General features: G+C 37.9%; 2 protein-coding genes across 2 annotated transcripts; one reads left to right on the top strand and one right to left on the bottom strand.

The window, feature by feature from the left end:
- Positions 1–1,464: 1,464 nt before the first annotated feature.
- LOC116307178 (uncharacterized) lies at positions 1,465–6,459 on the bottom strand. The gene is made up of 5 exons (XM_031717331.2): positions 6,222–6,459; positions 5,240–5,365; positions 4,999–5,130; positions 4,722–4,775; positions 1,465–4,193 (listed from the first exon to the last, which is right to left on the bottom strand). The coding sequence occupies exons 1-5, from the start codon at positions 6,349–6,351 to the stop codon at positions 2,650–2,652; spliced, it is 1,986 nt and encodes a 661-aa protein (XP_031573191.1). The 5' UTR covers positions 6,352–6,459; the 3' UTR covers positions 1,465–2,649.
- Positions 6,460–8,029: 1,570 nt separating this feature from the next.
- LOC116307137 (uncharacterized) lies at positions 8,030–21,093 on the top strand. Its single transcript, XM_031717294.2, has 10 exons — positions 8,030–8,269; positions 11,005–11,128; positions 11,515–11,643; positions 12,479–12,588; positions 12,988–13,127; positions 13,821–13,989; positions 14,512–15,238; positions 16,195–16,408; positions 17,231–17,457; positions 19,521–21,093. Exons 1-10 carry the CDS (start codon positions 8,043–8,045, stop codon positions 19,590–19,592), a joined length of 2,139 nt encoding a protein of 712 aa, XP_031573154.2. The 5' UTR covers positions 8,030–8,042; the 3' UTR covers positions 19,593–21,093.
- The last annotated feature ends 849 nt before the right edge of the window (positions 21,094–21,942 follow it).

The raw sequence follows: 21,942 nt of genomic DNA, 5'->3' as shown, positions 1-21,942 counted from the left end.
TTAGATCAGCCCAGAGGTTGTTTCAAGGTTCAATCTGTGAGTTAGCTGTGCCCTGACTAAGATCAGCCCAGCTGTTTCAGGCTTCGATCAGATTACAGCTTTGAAGTCGTGCATACATACCGATTTTTTTTGTGTCAAGGACTTCACGCGCACATGCACACACAACTTGCGAAATAAATGTCGTGAATTTTTTATGATGGAATTGTAGGACGGCTTGGCCGAGTACGAAAAAACGTTGCGCAGAATTCTCTCGTCACCACGGCTTTACAATTAATCCAAGCTTAATGTTGACACTATAATGGATTAGGCTGAGCTCAATATGTTCGCACCCTTGTAGGAAGGGCCGTGGAACAACACTAGCTAGAGGATAGGCCAACTACGGGATGCCCAAAAAAAGGGAAAAAAGATAAAGAAGGAGAAAGAAGAAGAAGAAGAAGAAGAAGAAGAAGAAGAAGAAGAAGAAGAAGAAGATGAAGAAGAAGAAGAAAAAGAAAAGAATAATAAAGAAGAATAAGAACGACGAAGAAAATCAGACGAGACTCCTCCTCCAGCCCTCCGCCTCCCCTCCGCCGCCTTATACCTCCTCGCCGCTCGACATCTCTCCGCCATGCCTCAGCCTCATCCTCCTCTCACTCCATCAACTCCTCATCCTCCTCCCCTTCCCCCTCTCCTGCCCCTTCATCTCTTCTTTCTTCTTCGTTAAGGATATTCGTAATGTAGTATTCAGTCGTTTACCAGCAGACAACCCTTTTTACAAAGGTTCGATAGAGAAACAGCTGTACTGATGATGACAGATCCGAACCATGCACACCGACGACTCATTCCATCAGGTTTACGATTATGTGAATGATTCAAAATGTCTAGACATTGATATGTGAAAAGTATGTGGAAACTAATATCTGCATTATATGCCACAAGAATTTAAGGTAAAGCATTTAAAAAAACCTGAGCAAAACGGGCAGAAAATGATTTTTAGAAGGACTGTCAGATGACATCATCCGATAATACCACAGGGAGCCCATTTGGGTTAAAAACTTACATAATTCATTAGACCTTTTCATTTTGTACATATATGTAATATATACAGTATGAGTGGCCGTGTTGTATCAGATATACAACCACGAGGCGTGGCCGAGTGATTGTATATCTGATACAACACGGACACGAATACTGTATATGACTTATCAAACGTCTATGTTAGTTCCTTTGTGTTTCACTAAAATTTTCAAAATTAAAGTGAATTTGGCCAAGAAAATCCAACTTAAAGTTTATGCAAATGAACACAGTTTTGTATCAGATTTACAACACTCTTCACGGTCGTGATTTCTGTTGTGTTTTCCTCATTAATTATTCATGAGTTTGAGATATATATATATATATATAATATTTTGCCGTCGTTAATTATAAGTCCGATCCATGCGCTTCGAGACATTTTCTTTTTATTCAAAAATGCAAGTTACGAATTGAAATTTTTGTCTTTATTGTCTTTATTGCTATAAATTTATTTTAAGTTAATCAACTCGAATATCAAAACTATTAAACTATTGGTAATCTTTTTTTTTTTTGATACAATGATACAATGTACAACGAACGATCGAAACGATATCCGCCATTTCTTATGACGTCACTACGCCATTTTTCGCTTGCTCGCACATGGGAATTTGCGAGATCAGCTTAATTAAACATCTTGTAGTTAAAGCTTTCGTTACTATAAGGTTTAGATGCTAGAACTAAAAGCTCAAAATTTGAAGATCGAGAGTCAGGTCAAACGTCGAACTTCACATGAGCCGAACCTAATGACATCATAGACATCATAGAAGACCGCCTTGCTATCCATTGTTTCAATTTGCAATTGGTTCGGCTCATATGAAGCCGTTCGACGTTTGACCTGAGCCTGAAAAAGTTTGACAACATGGCTAAGTAGCGCTACTGTCTCTATTTAACTTATTTCATTCAACACTCTTTCAAAAAATTTACTTAAGCTTCTAGGTCATTCAAAGATGAGTACGTCTCATTTCGTCTCATTTCTTTAAATACTAAAAAATAATGGCCTTCATTCCCATTTAATGTATACCGCTGTTTTTGAAGACCACAGACTCATTTGCACAGTTTTAGCCTCATTTAAAAGTCAGCTATTCAGAGATACCATTTAAAAGTACATGTGAGATTTCAAAACATCAATATTATTCAACTTGCACATTCTTGATTAAGCTCCTAAACAAGGCTAAGTTTGTACAATGTTCAACTTGTACATTCTTTACATTGCAGTTAATGTTTAAAAGCAAATGTTTAGCTCCTAAACATGCTAAACTTGTACAAATGTTCAACTTTCACATTCTTTACATTACAGTTGATTTTTATGTTGCTCTTAAACGAGGCCATAAACCTGACAGATGAGTCTGTAGTCAAGGATCACAGGGATAATTAATTAACATAGAATGCGATCATGAACTTAAAAATGTACTTTCTAGTCTTCATTTTTTAACATCGTTGTCTTCATTTTTATCAATAACATTCGCCTATGATCTAAGTCGTTACCAACTTTTAAAATGTGTCAGTTTTTCGTTCAGCGGTTTACCCCAGTGGTTTTGCCCAGCGGTTTACACCCAGTGGCTTTACTCAGCGGTCTTGACCATATTCAATCGTTGTTCAAGGAACATTACCATTATAAATCCCATAGTTAAGTCTCTGAAGACTAAAATAGGGTGGAGTGTAGGAAACCCTGGGCTGCTGTTGATAGTAAGGGTTTCTCTCAATCTGGAACTTCTTGCTGATCTCATGCTGTCTTCCACTATAGAACTGCGCTTTTGCAGACCCAGTCAGCGTGCGATCTCCAACCTTCCAACGTGGTGGGTGCTCGCTTATGTACGAATTAACGTACTGTGTACCACCTCTGTTGTAACCTGTGTTCGGGCTTGTGTTCGCAGGTCTTGGCTGTATAAACGAACGTTCGGTATTCGATCCTTTCCTTACCACACTATTCACGGCTTTTCCAGCTTGCACAATGGCGTTCTTTTGAGCTCCAGCTAGTTTGTTGAAATCTTTATGATGCGTAATCTTCTTGATAAGTGTCAGCATGCGCTTGAGGAAACCTATGTCTTTACTGCTTGAGATTTTGTCCTTCAGGACGTCTAGATTAATAGCAATACCGCCTTTATCATCAGAATGATTCCCGTCCGAATTACTGGCCTTTTCCTCCTCTTTGGAAAAGGCGTTCGTTTCTTGTTTTTCATTTGACGACTGTGCACCGTTTTCCCCTTTTCTCTCGTCATTGGTGTAAGTGTTAGGCTTCAGGAACTCGTCGAGTTTGTTTGATTCACTTTGTTCATTGGTTTCCTTAGCGTTGTCTTCAGCATCGTTATGGACACCTATGCTATGGGAACTTGAGTCAATATTTTTATTTTTCTCAGCCGGTTCTAAATCATCAATCGTAGGCTTCTGCGGTTGATTGCTGCTCACATCGTTCTTCATTTTTTCTTGTGGTTGTTCCGCTTCTTTGCTGTTGTCCATTTTCTGCTCAGATTCTTGGTCTTCTCCGTCTAACTTCGGGTTCTCCGTAAACGCAGCATCCGAGGGGATTGGGTCCGACTTTAGACTCCCGATCTCCGTAGCTTCGTCTTTCACACCATCTTGTCCCTCAAGATCATCCTGAACACGTTCATCTCCCACCTGCCAATCCGGTTTAACCGGTACAGCATCGTGTCTATTACCGGCCTGCGCGTTCATTTGCTGCTTCTGCCGTTGAGCCTTATCCATATTAAGATCTGGATTCACCGGTTGGTCTGCCTGTGGTATTCTTATTTTACTTCCGGTAGAAGCCTGGTGGTTGAATGCTAGAGGACTGGGTCTCAGTAGAGGCTGACCGACAGCAATAGGACCTTTGTACGCATGCTTTGTTTCAGCGGTTTGCATAGAGTAGTACCTCTGTGGATCAGGACTCATGTAATATTGTTTTCTGTGCTTTGCGTCGTTTAGCGTTTTAAAAGCTTGGAGTGGATTGGTATTTAGATTCTTACGCGATATAAATTTACGTGCGACCGGAAGTACAGTACTTTGAGCAGCGGAGTTCTTCTTGTACGACAGAGCGCCATTGGTTCGCGAAAGAAAGTCGAGGTTGTTAAAACTTGGGCGGTTTTGACGGGATCTTTGGATGGCGTGTCGTTGGAATGGCATCTCTTCTTGAAGATTTTTTACTGAATGGATTTAAGATTAAAGAAAACCAGTTCTTATTTTATCAAAGTATTTAAAATGCATTATCAACATGAGTAAAATCTAAGCGTGTATGAGCTATTGTCAGTAAACTGAAATTTTATCTGGATACGATGCGATTCGAACCTACGTCAACCGACAGAAATTCTGTAAGTAATTCGTGCCCCACGTGCCATGCTCCCGAGACGGACATTCGCAGAACTTGAGGCGTCGACCGCATGAACTTTGGACTTGACAGCAATGCAAAATGCAAATGCAAAAGGCCAAAATGTTCTAGCTGAAGCATCAGGGGAGAGACTAGGGGAACGTGGCACGGGAGAGAGTGGAGGGGGGTGGGGTGGGGAGGAGGGGGGGGGGGGGTAAGGGGTGGGATTTTGTGAATTGATGTATGATTTTCCAAATGATTTTCCAAATCTCGGAGTGGTAGATTATCACCCAGATTCTCAATCGTTTCTCTCAAGGAAAATAGCAAAACGTTTATCGCAAACATGTTTCTTTATTTTTTGACATACCTTGGCCATTGTATGCTTTTACTTGTGCTTGTTTGTTGCCGATATTATCTATAACTGAAATTATAGATTCGTAATATAATAATGAATATTAATATCTGTAATCCTCTCTCCTAGATTTAGACGAGAGGAGCTGGACGAACTATTACCTCTAATAATGTTGTAATACATATCGTTGTTTGATGAAGATTTGTATTGTTTCCATCCAAATCACTTATCGGAGAGCTAGTTTAAATTCTGCGCACGCGCATAGGTTCAACCGCTGAGCAGTTGTACTTACGTTGTCCAATTGGTCTTGGCTTGAACGGAGCAACGTGAACTACGTTGTTTGTGGGAATACGAAAACCATCTGACGTCAAGGTCGTGGCATCTTGTGTCGCTGCAGCTATTCCTGCGATATTCTTTCGTTTTCCTGTAAGGTTAAAGTAGTAATGGAGAACTCTTTTGAGTAAGGCAAGGCAAGGCAAGGCAAGGCAAGGCAAGGCAAGGCAAGGCAAGGCAAGACATATATGCATACTTACCAGCTGTACCACAACCTTGCATCCTTTCAAGATACTCCCTAAGTCTGATGTAACCTCTCGCGTACTGATGCCTTACAACTGCGCAGTCTGTCACCTCGTTGTCCAGCGGTGTATCTCCCACAGAAACTTGAAAAAAATTATTTTTTTATATATCATATGGTTAAAGTTCCACAGCAAGTAAGATTGGTTTTTGGAAGTATCCTATCGAAACAATTCTTATACATTCCACAGGATGATTTTTGGAAAAATGTTATTAAGAAATCTTCAACAAAAATCAGCAATTTTTTTCTTCCGATTTTTTAAAGCTTTCGTGAAAACATTGTGCCCATCCCCAAACAGATGAGTTTGGGTTACCTGTGTACAGTCTTACAAGTCAATCATCATTTTGTCATTTCTCAATGGTTTTGACATTACACCACTTGATGACCATCACTAACGATCGTTTCTTCATAGATTCATATGTCCAAATTTATTGATAATCTAGTAATTTTATTAAACACTTTTGGATTTCAATTACCGAACCAGTTTATAAAAGAAACCAGAAGAATATACGTGGGTTTTGAAGCGTTTTGTTAATCACATTCCCCCCGCCATTTAATTTTTGACCTACTTATTGACTGCTTAACTAAATTGACAATTGGTTCAACATTCCGCCTCATTTTTGTGTTTTTAACGGTCAAAAAGTAAATTCCCATTGAGCCACTTTGAGTAACTAAGTACTATTCTTAACCCCAAATTTATCTTTGAAATTCATCTTTAATAAAAAAAGGAGTTGGAAACTTATCAAATCAGTACACAAGACAAAACGCTAACTAACTTTAAATTTCGCTAACTTTGTTTTGAAGAAAAAATATTTCAGCTTTTTATTGCATGCAAGTTTGACACAAAAAAATGTATAAATTGAATTGACAGTGCTTTATGGAAGTGTTAGTTTAGGAATTGTTTCTAGGTCGATCCCTAATGAGTTATCATATTTACTTACAGAACTGGTTGTCGTACATTGAGTAGTCAGAACGTTTAACTGGTGATTTATAGCCACCATGAGGGAATCCAAGCGTAAAAGAATGCCAAACAACACCAACAAGAACAACTATGAAGCATAAATTCTTCATATTTCAAACCCTTTTTCTAGGGAAACTCTTCAGAATGAACTTCAAAATGTTTCAAGATTTTCACATGGGAGGAACGATCGTTAGTTCAGAGCTACAGTTGATGATGACGTTCTTAAATTGTTGACAGTATTTAGGCGGGTTGTTGGAAGATGGTTTTATTAAGATCGTGATTTCACTCTTAGAGATTACCTTATTTTTATTTAAACTTTTCGATAAAAAAATTAGATTTTTTAACTCAAAAACGCTGCTGAAATAAATAGAATATTTTAAACATACAAACTAATACAGTTGAGGGTAATTTATTTATTTTTTTAGCTATATTTTTGCAGTTCAAGGTGTAAGATTTTCTTAAAAGGAAGATGTTTACAATTAAAAAATTATCGCAAAAGAAATAAAAAATAAACAGTTGTTTTTTTAAAGAAAGCAAAAATTTAGAATTTACCAACATTTTCCTTAATTAGTTGAGAATTTTATCAAATAAAAATTTCATAGTTCCGAATTGTTTGTGAAGAGCACTATCTTTAGTCTCCCTCGCATCCGTTTTTAGTGTCGGTCGTCACGCAACGCTCCCTCCCTCTCTCGTTTCAATATTTTCAAGATGGCGGCGAAAACGAGAGAGACTGTGGACGAGTATTTTGGTTCCCAAAGCACGCTGGGTCCAAGTTTTCGGAACCCATAAGTCCTTTCGGTCATTGTACCGTTACAGTCTCTAAGCGTGGAGACGGAATAGTCGAGCGAGAGACTGTGGAAGAGTCTATATTTGAATTTGCCCTTTTCAATCTCATACCCAGAGCCTCCGTTTCTTCTGGCCTGCGACGAACGTTCTTCGCCGCAGGCCAGAAGAAACGCAGGCTCTGAGTACGAGATTTTGCACTATTAGAATCCCTCCAAATAAATCTACTTTATAATATTTTTCCTTTTATCTTTTTTTAAATCAATATACGATATCTTGGTCCTGGCTAAAGTAAATCGCCGAAACTTTACGGTATATATGTAAAAATTGAAACATTTATCCATCCGTCGTCACGTGTCCGTACGAACATTCATATGCTTAAGGCGGGGTTCAATCTGTGAGTTAGCCATGCCCTGACTTTGATCAGCCCAGAGGTTTGTTTCAGAGTTTGATCTGTGAGTTAGTCGTGCCCTGACTTAGATCAGCCTAGAGGTTGTTTCAGGGTTCTATTTGTGAGTTAGTCGTGCCCTGACTTAGATCAGCCCAGAGGTTGTTTCAGAGTTTTATCTGTGAGTTAGCCATGCCCTGACTTAGATCAGCCCAGAGGTTTGTTTCAGAGTTTGATCTGTGAGTTAGTCGTGCCCTGACTTAGATCAGCCTAGAGTTTGTTTCAGGGTTCTATTTGTGAGTTAGCCATGCCCTGACTTAGATCAGCCCAGAGGTTGTTTCAGGGTTCTATCTGTGAGTTAGCTATGCCCTGACTTAGATCAGCCCAGAGATTGTTTCAGAGTTTGATCTGTGAGTTAGTCGTGCACTGACTTAGATCAGCCCAGAGGTTGTTTCAGGGTTCGATCTGTAAGATAGCCATGCCCTGACTTAGATCAGCCCAGAGCAAGAGGGCATAAGACGAACTCTCTTGCCCAGAGCTACGTCACTGCATTTTCACTACACGTGAGTGAATTCGAAATGACTGGGCTGTCAAGTGCATAAGCCAGAACGGTTTGAGACGGCGAAGATCATGAATCGGCAGGCAATCTTAATATACATTATTTTGGCGTTAAACATTGAAAGAAATGAAGTTTATGCTGAAATTTGTACGAACAAAGTGTGTGTCTATAAATTCGTTGTTCGAGAGACGCGTACTATGATGTTTACTGCAAACAATCCATCCGGTGGACAAGCTTCATACCCTGTACGTATTTCAAGAAATGGCAGTCTATCACTTTTACCAACGACATTTAACAGGTAAACTGACAGCAATAAGTATTTTACGTTAGTAAAATACTTACGACCGGCTTTAGCTTTTATTTATGACGCAGTGTTCAACTTTCCTCCTGACTTGCTTTAAATAAAGTACCAAATTATTCAATGCTTTTCTATTTCATGTTGTTATGGAGAATAGTAATAAGGCTTGTAAACGCTTGACTGAAATATCTGCATTATTTTATACTATAAAATAATAATAAGTTATTCAATGTTGAGCAACAATATTTGAATCATTGATATGATTTATTATTGATTCTTTGTTCATACTTCATACAACAACCGATTGAACTCAGCCATAAAAGACACTCGTGTCCTGATTGATGGTCACTAAAGTCAGTACTGAGCTTTGGACAGTATACCATGACCAGTGCCATCAGCTGAAAGAATACTTCAATGAAATAAACGGCTAAAGTTGCTTTTCAGTAGCATTGTAGGTAAAATAAACTTGGTTCAAATGAGGCCTTAAGCTTCTGTGTGTTGTATACTGAGTTAAAGGACTGAGGTTCTTCAACGACATCACTTAGGCCGCGGTCACACTGGGGCCACTGAATAGGCTTGAGATGGGTTTCTTTTGATTATGATCTTAACAATCTTAAGACGGTATTAAGAACAAAGTGGTCACATTAGATAAATGGCTTGTCTTATTATAGGTTAAATAAACATAAACCTTTGCGAATCACCTAAGGTTATTTCAGTTCATGCTCCCGACATGAACATTTATCTTTTGTTGTTTATCTGGCGTACGATTGTAACTTCACGTGAAAACCAAAGTTTGCGTAGACGTCAAACAAGAAGGCGAATATTTCAAGTACTACAGCAACATTTTGCTTATCGTAGGCAGCGTTTATTGCAGAACACAGCAGCATTCGTATTTCTGCAACTGTGTTATCAAAATTTAACTAGACGCCATGAGAGGCGATTTTGGACTTTACCTCGGCCACAGATTGGCTGGTTCGAAGTACAGCTTAACAACGCCTCCCAAACCATGTACTGGAAAGAACATTTCCGTATGACAAAAAATACTTTCGAAGAGCTTGTTGCTCTAGTCGGTCCCGAGCTAGAGCGAGAGAATACACGATTCAGACAAGCTGTACCGGTTAGCAAGCGTGTAGCCATGATAACTTTTAAGCTTCAGGTAAAAAACGCGGGAAAGTGCCGAAGTGAGTAATGATCAGATGAACAAACTACTCTTCGCTCATTGGCCAAGATGTTATTCCTTCATTAAAGCGTTTACTTAGCTCGTTTCTAACCTCCTAAGAACTAGTCTTAACTTAAGCTTCGGAACTTTTGTAGTTTTATTTGTTTTCGCCTCGGATTACATGAAATCTCATAATCGAGGTAAAGGTCGGTCACACATGCATTTCTGTATAGAACAGGTTAAACAAACAAGTGTTATTTATTTAGCCAGCATTTAAGCTCCAGTGTGACCGCGGCCTTAGAGACTGAAACACTTAGATAACAAAAGAGTATTCCTCTGTTGACGACGCTACGAAAGCTTAGAGCCTTTAACTCATTATACAACACACAGTAGCTTAAAGTGCACGTAACCTCTGATACGATACTTGATTTTCTACATAATGTGATTATTTAAATGGAGAAATCTATCTTCATTTGAACGTTGCGTCTTTAAGTTATGAAGGTTTATACTTCCAATATGTTGATGCTGCAATGTAATATATACAGTATGAGTGGCCGTGTTGTATCAGGTATATAAAGAAAGGCGTAGCGAGAGTTTGTATATCGTATATACAACACAGACACGAATATTGTATATTGCTTAACAAACGTCTAGGTTAGTTCATTTGTGTTTCGCTAAAATTTTCAAGATAAAAGTGAATCTGCCCAAGAAAATCCATCTTAAAGTTTATGCAAATGAACACGATTCTGTATCAGAATTATAAAACTCGTCACGGTCGTGATCTCTATTGTGTTTTCATCCTGAATTATTAATGATGTTTTAAAGTAGTAATCAAGTACTGCTCGAGAATATATATCTTACATTATAAACGACTGCGCGAAAGAAGGAGAAAGAAGCATGCAAGTTATTTTCGTAGCCACCAGCACGGTTGTTCTAACCGAAATACTTTTTGCCCCGTCAGAATAATTTTTCTTCCTCGTAGAATAATATTTAACTAAGGCCCCGTCCACACGTAGCCGGAAATTTTTGTATCCGTATCCGGAAATTTTCGAAAACGGTCTCCAGAGTGGAAACTTTCGAATACGCTCCGAATACGGATACGTGTGGACGGCCGTATCCGCAAATTTTCGAATACGCTGGCGTAAACACGATTTTGCGCATGCTCAATAAGAAAAGCTATCCATCAAAGGGACTGTGCACTAGCGTGCATCAGAGAGGATGAAGAAATTTCCGGATGCGTGTGGACAGTGAAAACGATTCGAAAACGATTCGAATACGCTGCGTGTGGATGCAAACGTTTTCGTATCCGCAAAAAAAAAAAAAAAAAAAAAAAAAAATGAAAAAGAAAAAAGAAAAAGAAAAAAAAATTTGCGGATACAAATATTTCCGGATATTGTGGACGGGGCCTAAACCAGTAGTGGTAGTAAAATGATGTCATCATGAAAACGGCCTCGAGTTGCATCACTAGATACGTCTAATTAACATACTTCCCATGTACCATTGCGGTCTCAGCTTCTATGTTCTATAGTTTTGAATCTGAAAGGATTTTGGAATTCCGATGTCTTTTTTCCTTCAGATATGTCCCCGATGTGTCTGTCCCAGTCAGTGAAGTACATACAGCAGACGGCCATACAAGGACCATCATCACAGTCAACGACCAGTTCCCAGGTCCAGCCATTGAAGTCATGGAAGGAGCACAGGTATATAGACTGCTAATTGTTGTCTGCCAGTCGATGATTAACCGAATGTTTACATACAGCTATATTCCAAAAAAGGTTGCTGAAGGTTTTGTTGTTTGCTGCTAATCAAGCCAAAGATGTACAATGGGCGCGTGCAACGTGCAACGTGCATCGTGCATCGTGCATCGTGCATCGTGCATCGTGCATCGTGTAACGTGCCACGTGCAGCGTGCAGCGTGCAGCGTGCAACGTGCAACTTGCAACAAAACCTTCAGGATAACCTTTTTAGAGTCTCTAAATACTGATGCAAGCTTCAAAATTCAAGGTTAAATACTTAAGTAGAAAAATAAATAAAACAAAAATATTGGATGCCAAAAATAAGATATTTCTTACATTACCTGTTCTAGGTCGCTGTGAACGTAGTGAATGAAATGCAGGAACCAAGTCTTACAATTCATTTTCATGGTATGCATATGAAAAACAATCCATGGATGGATGGGACAGCTTATATTTCTCAGTGTCCAGTGCGTCCTAAGGTAAAGCAATCTTAGTAATTAAACTGTCTAACAACACCTGAGAAAAATCTTGATGCCATTTGCTTTGAAAAAGAGTAGTTATTCGTAAAATCATCTCCTAAGAAAATTTCATTATTTTTTTCTGTTAAAAATTGAAAAGGAATAAGCGCAGCGAACGAGTGAAATATTTTTCAACATGAGGAGATAAACTTCGTATCTTCAAGCCAACATGTAATGAAGAAATAGAAAACGCGCGCGCGTGCTGTGTGCTGTCATATAAAGCACGCGGGGGTTGGCAGAACACGAGAGAAGTGTTAGGAGAAGCACGACGCGTAGCGGAGTGCTTCTGGACACTTCTCGAGTGTTCTGCCAATCCCCAAGTGCTTTATGACTGCACACAGCACAGCAAGCAAGTTTTTTATTTTATTTTATTTTATAAAATACAAATTGCAATAATAGATAGGAATGACGCAACGGAAAGTGCGCGCGCGTGCAATGTGCTCTCATAAAGCACGCTCTCCAAACCAATCGGAACGCGACATTCATAACAGTTATTCTATAATTTTTTTAATTATACATCACAAACTAAAACTTGTTGAAAACATTGGAAAGGACTTCATCGATATCTTCACTAATGAGATATTGAAAATATGTTACTGGGGTCCCCGGATGTTCGTATAAAAAATACGAGTGACGTATTTTCCAGTAACACACACTAATGTTTATATGATAAATGATATTACGGTCTCCTACAAGCACTTTTGTCTTCGAAGATGATTATAGTGCGTGGCGTTTCTTCGTGGTAAGAATTAATCTTCCGCGGCCTCAATCTACATTTCAACTGATGTTTCTACAGGAAAGCTTCCAGTACAGATTTATAGCAACCCCAGCAGGAACCCATTGGTATCATTCACATTTTGAAGGGCAGAGAGCAGATGGATTATTTGGGCCTTTGATAGTTCATAGGTAGGTTTTCAATTCAAAGTTACCTTCCACCGACAGTCAGCTAATCTAAAATAGTAAAAATACACAGGTGAAAATCTCGCGCGCTGATTGGTCGAGAAACTCATACTATCACACGATAATCGCCTCCAGCGATAATCAAAAATGGCGGCCAGCCGCTTTATTGCTGTTACCGGAAAAAATGCCTTTTATCTTCTTTTCTTAATTTTTTATGTTTATGACGTCACATACTCCAAAAAATGATCGTAAAAATATCATACTTTCGTCCTGAATATCGAGAAAACACTTCATACAGTGATTATTGGACCTTTAAGAGTGTTCTTAGGAAGTTTCAGCTGAATCCAAGTTTGAGCGATTTTCGTCAGAGTAGCACTTTAAGGCCTTTTCTTTTTTCCTTTTCAGGTCTAAACCTTCCATTCAGTACATGACGCTGATGATCAATGATTGGTACTCAATGCCTGCAAAGGAAATCTTGTTAAGAAGTCCTTTTTTTTTACCAAAGGGAGGCATTGGAGATATAATGGATGATCCTGTCACAAGAAGTGAGATATTCCATATTAATCTTGTGCTATGCGCATGCGTCAAAAACCAATCAACCGAAAATAACAGAATCAACACGAGTGAAAAACGTCTGCGCATGCTCTGAATCCGTATGCGAATTAGTCAAAACATAAGTAAATTTGACTTTCAAACATTCCTGATAAATTGGACTTCACAAAATGCCAAAACTTAGTGTCCATGCTTGAAACTTAAGGCTAATTCTTTCATATTGTGTTTGTTAATACAGTATCTTGGTTTGACAAAAGTATACTCTTGAACTTTTTTGTATACTTGGAGAAAACAAACATTTATTTTCTCGCTCAATTTCTTCAAAATTCTTAGAAAACGGGCTGAAGTGCACGCATGCGCAAACGTTTTTCTCTAGTGTCAACAGAATCAGTTGGGAAGCACGACTGAGACTGAGTGGCGCACGGTACTTGGGAACCTTCACCTATCACCAACATGGACAGCTAAATTCTAACTTGATCTGTGAGTTAGCCATGCCCTGACCTAGATCAGCCCAGAGGTTGTTTCAGGGTTTGATCTGTGAGTTAGCCGTGCCCTGTCTTAGATCAGCCCAGAGGTTGTTTTAGGCTATCATTTTAACTTGGATTCTGTTAACATTGGCCAACGATTCTTTTCGCGCAATTGGACTGTCAGACATTCCTCGTTATCTTTCGAATGCTTTTTCATAGGTTACATATTTGATGGGACAGAAACGTCTGCGTTACGCTACTGGTCTGGTCTTATCAATGGACGAGGACGACATGGTAACAACACGTCACCACTCAGTGTTTTTAATGTCAAATCTGGACAGAAATATCGGATTCATCTAATATTTTCTAGTCTGGAATATAATTATAGGTGGGTAAAATATTACAATTGTACCATCCTTCCAATAAAAGCACCGACACCTGGTGCAACATTGCTCGCAACATTGCAGGCAGTGTTGCTAAAATAGGATAGTTTTCTACTTCAGCAACGTTGCGTGCAACAAATTGCGTCGTGTATCATGGCTTGCAACATCAATTCCATGCAGCATTGCGCGCATTGTTGCACCGTATGTCCGTAGCTTAACTGTTCTTGACTGCGCAGGTTCATTATATCCATATTGCTTTTAGAACTGATGAAAAGAGAAGCACTTTCCCTGCGGGTAAACTTTGCTCGTCAGAAATGTCAAAAATGACCACTAAAAGGAACCTGAAATGGCTTCCCGTTGTCTTCTACTGGGTAATTCATCTAATCAGAGCGCGTAGTTACGGTTACGGTACGGTACGATACGGTACGGCGAATGTAGGGCCATGAATTTCCCGAGTCGTTTCCCACTCACATAAAAACCACTCTAAGATTCTGATATTACATGTAACTTCTGATTGAATTCCATAGGTTTTCCATCGATGAACATGAGTTCACAGTGGTAGAGACTGATGGATACCCGGTAAAACCTGTTCGAGTCGAATCCCTTCTTGGCTTCATGGGCGAAAGATTCGTCGTGGAGTTTACTGCAAACCAAAGCGTTAAAAAGTATTGGATTCGAGCAAAGGTGGTGAGAACTGGACTCGGCAAACATCCTGAGCCTGATGGAAAAAATGAAGAGACTCTGGCTATTCTACAGTACGAAGGAGCAAATGGTGGAGAACCCGAGACGAGTCCTATAAACTGTACAGAAAGCAAGCCTTGCCATGTACTAAACTGCCCTTGGACAAATTATCATAAAGAATGGCATCCTAATCGTCAATGCATTCCCATTTCTGACCTGAGGCTCGACACGAATCTATTCGAAGATGAAGTCAATCTTAATACACCCAATAACCAAATTTTTGAAATATTTTTAAACTCCGGGTTTCCCATTGGGAGTTCAATTAATAAACTTAGAAATGTTATGCCAAGAGCGCCATTGTTTCAAGAGTCTAGTACCTGGGGAAACCAACCATGTGCAGTTGATTGTAATGATAAAGGCTGCTTATGTACGCACGTGATCGATCTACCACCCAATAGGACTATACAGATGGTACTGTCTTCGAATTCTTTGGCATTGACGGAAAAGAATGGAACGATCAATGATATCACGACTATGCATCATCCAGTTCATATACACGGACACAGCTTTCAGGTAAGGAGCTTAATGGTCTCCTTCACAGTTCCCTGCGCCATCTTGAAAGGTAACCGTGCCTTTGCATCGAAGCGAAACGAACGAAAAAATTGCAATGATAGAGGCATGTGAATAATTGTCCAAGGTGTTAAAAAAGGTCTCTATCATTGCAAACTCACCGTTCATCTCGCTTCGATGCACAGGCACGGTTACCTTTCAAGATGGCGCAGGGAACTGTGAAGGGGACTATTGCCGTAAAATTCCAGTTATACACCGAATCGAAATATCGAAATTTGAATAGCTGGTCAAAATGGGAAAACGGTCTTACGTTTCCACGTGAGCACGAGGCGAGTCAGTCTCTAGTCAGTGCAGAACAATAGTTATCTAAATTGGTCGGCATATTTCGATCCGGTGTATAGACCAAATTCAAAACTCGCACCGATGTGAGGCTTAAGTTGTGAACAAAGGAATCTGGCGTGATTCGTGACTTTTGAATCACGCCAGATTACTTTGAGTCACGCCAGATCCCTTTGTTTACAACTTAAGCCTCACATCGGTGCGAGTTTTGAATTTGGTCTATACGGTGAAGGCTTTCAAGTACCGTAAGTCCTCTCAGTTGTACTGTTTACTCTAAGTCTGCTATAAATGCAAATAGACGAGGAAAGACCGTGAACAATCGGGTTTGTCAACCAATCAGATTGCGAATCGAAAACAATAGAACTCGAGTTACAGGTATTGAAAATCTATGAAAGCTATATATTCAAGGAGATGAAATGATGAAAGAGAAAAAAATTCACACAAATGAATATTAAATTAACTCGAGAGTTAACGGTTATAGTAGAACGACATTAAATGTTCTCGATGAAAATAAATAAATAAATATTTAAGAAAATCATTTTAAAAATGTATATATCGATTTCAATAAAATTTAAGAAATCTTGAAATAACTTTTACAATCTTTTCTGATATTCATCTAGGTGCTCAAAATAGGATTTCCAATCGCCAATTCTAAAACTGGAAGGATCGAAAAACAAAATCCAGATTTGATTTGTGAAAATGAAGCCTGCAGTAAACAAAGATGGGCAGAAGGACAACCCACAGGTTTGAACTTCGACAACCCTCCAATAAAAGATACTGTAAATGTCCCTGCTTCTGGATACGTGGTGATAAGGTTCAAGAGTGATAATCCAGGTAACCTGACTAAAGCAAGTCTGAATGTCAACGCTTTGATTCATTAGTTATTTCCAAAGCTTTTCCAAAGTTTTTAAAGTTAGCGATTTTTTGCCAGTTGTAAAGTTGGAATTTTTATTATCAGTTTATAAAGTTTGCAATTGCTGTCGGTGAAAGATCCGGCCGTGTTCAGATAGAATAACTCAGGTTAATAGCATCTAGAAGGCCAATTAATTTGTGAGAGTAAGCTTTGTCCTTTCAACTGGTATGATGGCACAGGTTAGTACCATCTAGAAGGACAATTCGTTGAGCTTGGTAGGATAACGTAGGTTAATACTGTCTGAAGAAGAATTCATTTGTGAGAGTAAGGTTAATACTATCTAAAAGGGCTATTCATTTGTTAGAGTTAACTTTCTTCTTTGGCAATTATTTTTTACCAACCCATTACTAAAGGTGTCATATTTTTGTGCCAGTATCTAAAATTTATATAGTATTCTCTGCCAGCCAGGTTCTAAGTTTGGCAATTTTTTATACCATTTTCTTAATTTTGCAAACTTCATTTTCATCATCATCCTTCTCTTACTATCAAACACCAAAAATGGTTTAATTCAAGTTTCTTCAATTTGGAGGGACTCTTGTTTTTACAGCCATAGTTATTATCATTCATCAAAAGGCGTCATTTCCATTATTGTCATCATTATCAGTCTCTTATCAAACAACATATACACTCATGCTTTATTTCTTGAAAAAATATAGTTGACTTCGTATTTTACTTTAAACCTTTTCTTCATATTCTCAGTTTGTTATGATTTATTTACTCAATATTCCTTGCAATTCCCTCAGGATACTGGTTCTTGCACTGTCATCAGTTGCTACACAATATCGAAGGGATGTCCCTAATATTGAATGAATCCCATGCAAGTCTACCTCCTCCACCTACTAACTTCACAACGTGCGGGGAATTTAGTATGGACAGTCGCGAGTTTGAAATGATGCTTGAGAGGAACAAACAGTGTGCTTCAAAAGAATGTGGCGATAACAATGATAGTACAAGTAAAGCTTTTCGTACGGTAAGAGCACTGTGATCTATATGATCACACAGAGTACACTAGGTGTTACAAACTAGACTGCGAACAGTCCCACTTTTCCCTACAGACTCAGTAAAGACGAGTGTTTCGGGATGGTAGTCGACTCGCGCGGAGATTACAGGAATCTTAAAGCACTCGTCCTTGCTGGGGAAGGAATGGTGGAACTGCTCGCAGTCTGATTTTTAAACCAGACGCCATATATACTTAAGATTCCTTTGTAGGCATGTGTTGTAGAGATCTCGTGTATAGACCAGGCCCTTGCATGTGACGTCAAAGCAGCTTCACCTGGGAGACAAGACATAAGAATTCCAATCTCCTAAAGAATTGGAACCTATTACTCCCCCCCGCCCCCAAATTGAGCTGCTTTCCAAAGTGCAGCAAAGGTCTGATCTATCGTCTTCATGAAAGTTGTCAATCGATGTCATAAATTATCAAAGTGATTGATATTGGGGCTGCGTGTCACGTGTCGGAAATTAATGACTACGCATGTTCTTTTTTGGTTAGCTGCTGCCACGTTCATTTATAGTGCTAGCTGTTGTGTTAGTTCAGACTGTGCCTCGTGGTTTTAAACCCGATAAAATTAAACACTCCTGCTCCTGCTTGTTTATTTAATAGTGCTTAAGCCCTGATACAATACCTTCAGTATTGATTTATAAAGCTAGGAATTTTATAATGATCGATATAATAATAATAATGATGATAATAATGATAATGATGATAATGGTGATAATAATAATAATAATAATGATACTGATGATGATAATAATAATAATAATAATAATAATAGTAATAATAATAATGATAATGATAATAATAATAATAATCATTTTTTTAATAATTAAAAATATAAAGCCTTTATTGAATTATAAACTGACATGTGGTAAGAATATTGCTATAATTATTATAAAACAATAAAAAAGAGATTATGAATATAAAATAACAAATATATATACAAATTACTTATTTGTCGATGAAAACATATTTGTAAAATAAATTAATAGCTTAAAACACAAGTCCAGCTATTCATACCGATATAATATAATATTATAACTATTATTATCATAATAATAATCATCATAATAAAATAATAATTATTATTATCATAATAATAGTAACAATAATAACAACACTATATATAAAAACTACCTTATAATTGAAGATTTAAATTAAATAAAAATTGATCAAAAAAAAAAAAAAAAAAAAAAAAAAAAAAAAAAAAAAAAAGCATTTTTATGTGCACAAGGTGGGATTGGAACCCACCAAAATAAATTTAAAAAAATCGATTCCACTTTGCCATACCCCCGAGACATCCGCAGAGCTGAGGCGTCGTATGGACTTCGGACCTGACGGCGATTAAATCCTTCTGCCCTTGGGTGTACGAATTACGCAAGAAAATGTTCTAGCCGAAGCATCAGGGGAGAGACCAGCCGGCCCCCAGACCATATCGGCTAATCCCTTGCATCTCTGCCACGCACGGAATCGGTTGAAAGTATAATGTTAAAAAGTCTAGTCTTTTCGGTGCATTGTTTTCATGGCTATTGTTATGCTGATTTACCTGGAATCGTGGTCAAGTGGATAAATCGCCTGGTTCGTTCAAGATACTACTGAGTCAAGCTCGTGTTAGGAGGGTTAGTACTTGGATGGGTGACCTACACATTATACCTATTCAAGCTTTGATTTCTCGTTTTTGATTTTAAAATAGTGAAATAGAACAGTGAAGGTTTTCTTTTTTTAATTAATTTCTGCTACTCAAATCCCTTGAAGTCCTCTAGAGAAATTAAATAACTTTAAAACCTTTTAACTTTTATAAATATAACTGCAGGCCATTTTGTTTTCCGATAGAAATGTCTAAATGTCTATTTCAAAATAAAAAAAAGAAGAAGAAAAAGAAGGAAAAGAGAAAAGAAAAGAAAAGAAAAGGAAAGGAAAGGAAAGGAAAGGAAAGGAAAGGAAAGGAAAGGAAAGGAAAGAATAATTCAGTCATGTTCCGACTGTAATTTTACATAAGAGAAATATTTACTTTTTTTTTTTTTTAACTTTTCTAGGTCTTAGTGTGGACGTGGAATTTTCCAGTCGTCGCAGCTTTTTTAACATGTGCAATCCAGTTTCATTTGTGAGAAGAACAACAAACTCTGACCTTTGGGCTTCCTGTGAAATTCTCGATATGAAAATATAGACTGGGAACTAGGTCTCAGTTCTACTCTGCTTACTTGGAACGCCTGTCTAAATTCAACTCATTCGTTTGTCTTTTCTTCTTCTTCTTGTTCTTCTTCTCTTTGTTATCCTTTTCCTTGTGTTGTTCTTCTTGTCGTACTCTAATTTTCTTCACATGCTTGACCTATACTTCATGATGAGTCAACCTTTAATCTCATTAGTTTAAGTCTGAGACTGTCAAGTCGATGATGAAACGCTGTTTCTGAACACTAATTCTTCTTTCTTTCTTATGACTTTTAAGTGATAGATTATTTTTCCTTATATGATCGACTTTGTCGAAGTGATTACAAGAACTTATCTTGACTAAGGATTAAGTTAAAACTTATCTTTCTTTCCTCCTCGTATTTGTAACCTTTAACTGTATTTTTCCTTATCTTTATGTGTTGTCCTGTGCATGTTTTAAACTCTCACTTAAATTTCTTTTTACCTAAGATGTTTTTCATGCCTTTATATTGTTCCTCCAAAGTCTTGTTATCTCTGTCTTTCTTGAGGATTGATAGAAGTAAGATTATATTACCAGTTAATGATGACAAACACTGCGCAAATATGAGACAGCTTGCTGTCGAGGATCAAGACAGTGTCTGAAACTGGTATAGAATGTATGTAGAAATGATGTTAGTAAGGGTTGTAGTTGAAATGAGTATGAATGAACTGCTGAAGTTCTGGGATTTCGCCTCCTGTCGGTGAAAAAATCCAGGCAATTCAATTCCTCCAAACCCTGCCATAACCAATGAGCTTTGATCAGGTATTTTGAAATCAGAAAATAATTATCTTAGCTGGAAATTAAAATAAGTAAAACTGTGAAATTTGAAGAAAATAAGTTTAAAACTAAAGATATAATTTTTGAATAGCATTAATTTTGTAAGAAAACCTCTGCTGTAGCCAAAAGATGCCTCCAACAAATGTTTTTATATGAAATTCTGATATTTGAAAATTCCTATTTTCACGATTTTTGTACTTAGTTGCTTCAAACTTCACAATTTTGCTAATATCAGAGCCCCTCAAGGATCCCCCTTCAGGGCTCTCATTTTAACATGCTCTTTCTTGGCATCTGTAGTAGCTATTTTTTTGTCCTTAAGGTTTGGAGTTGCCTGGGTCTCAGAAAATTAAAAAAGTGCTTGAAATATTCTGCAAATTTTGAAAGTGTTTTTTAGTTTTAATTATTCTCATAATGAAGTTAGAAATTCAAATCATGTGCCAATTGACCCCTTGCAGTACGTTGGAATATGCAGCTCAATCTGGGGGACAAAACAATAGGTTCCAATTCTCAGGAGATTGGAATTCTTTCGTTTTGTCCCCCAGATCAAGCTGCTTCGACGTTACATGCAAGGGATCTATACTGGAATCAAAAAAAAAAAAAAAAAAAAAAAAAAAAAAAAAAAAAAAGAAAAAAAAAGAAGAAAATCATTGGTACAGTTTTTCAACGTGTTGACTTCTAAGCTAGTGATAGTTCAAGGGACTATAGGTAGCAGTTTTCTGTTTATTAAGGGACTATAGTTCCCCAGAATATAACAAACCCTTTATGCAAAATAAAAAACAAAGGATTTTGCACTATTTTGTGCTATTCAATTTTCACCTTTTAAAATTTTATTTTACATTTGAATTTATAAATTCATTTAAATTTACCAATCTGAGGTGGACGGAAAGTCTTACAGGTCTAAGACCCAAAAGCCCTCCTCGACGCGGGCACAATGTTTTCCCATTTCAGACCATGTGTCATTCCCTAGAGTATCATTTCTTTGTTAAGCGAGCTTGCACTCGGCCGCACATGAGAAGGCACGTGAACTATTGATACAACTCAAACAAAGAATCTTATTTTCAAGGGAATATACATGGTTTGAAATGAGAAAACATTACACTTATGCCGAGGAGGTCTATTACAAGCTATCACCAATGGATTGAATGAATTTGGCAGTTGATATTTGTGGTGAGAGGAAAACCAAGGAACCTAGAGAAAGACCCTCAAAGCACAGGAGAGAACCAACAAACACACTTGAGGATTCAAGCCGGTCCAATTTCAGAAATCAGGTCGCATGAATATCATGTAATCCTGATACACATTTTTACTCTGAAAATGCTAATTAGATCCAACAGTTAGTGGATGTATACTGTTCTGATACAGCACTAGTGGTTCTATCTAATTAGCATATGAATTCAAAGTGTATAACCAATACAACACGGCCACTCATATTGTAAACTTTACTTCTCATACTAATTAATAATTCATGAGGAAACCAGCCAATCAATGGGCTA

The sequence above is a fragment of the Actinia tenebrosa genome, unplaced genomic scaffold, assembly GCF_029948245.1.
Source record: "Actinia tenebrosa isolate PJP-AT-01 unplaced genomic scaffold, QUT_ActTen_1.0 PGA_scaffold7__59_contigs__length_16204524, whole genome shotgun sequence".
NCBI classification, from domain to species: Eukaryota; Metazoa; Cnidaria; class Anthozoa; order Actiniaria; family Actiniidae; genus Actinia; species Actinia tenebrosa.
This window is presented reverse-complemented; position numbering and strand designations above follow the sequence as displayed.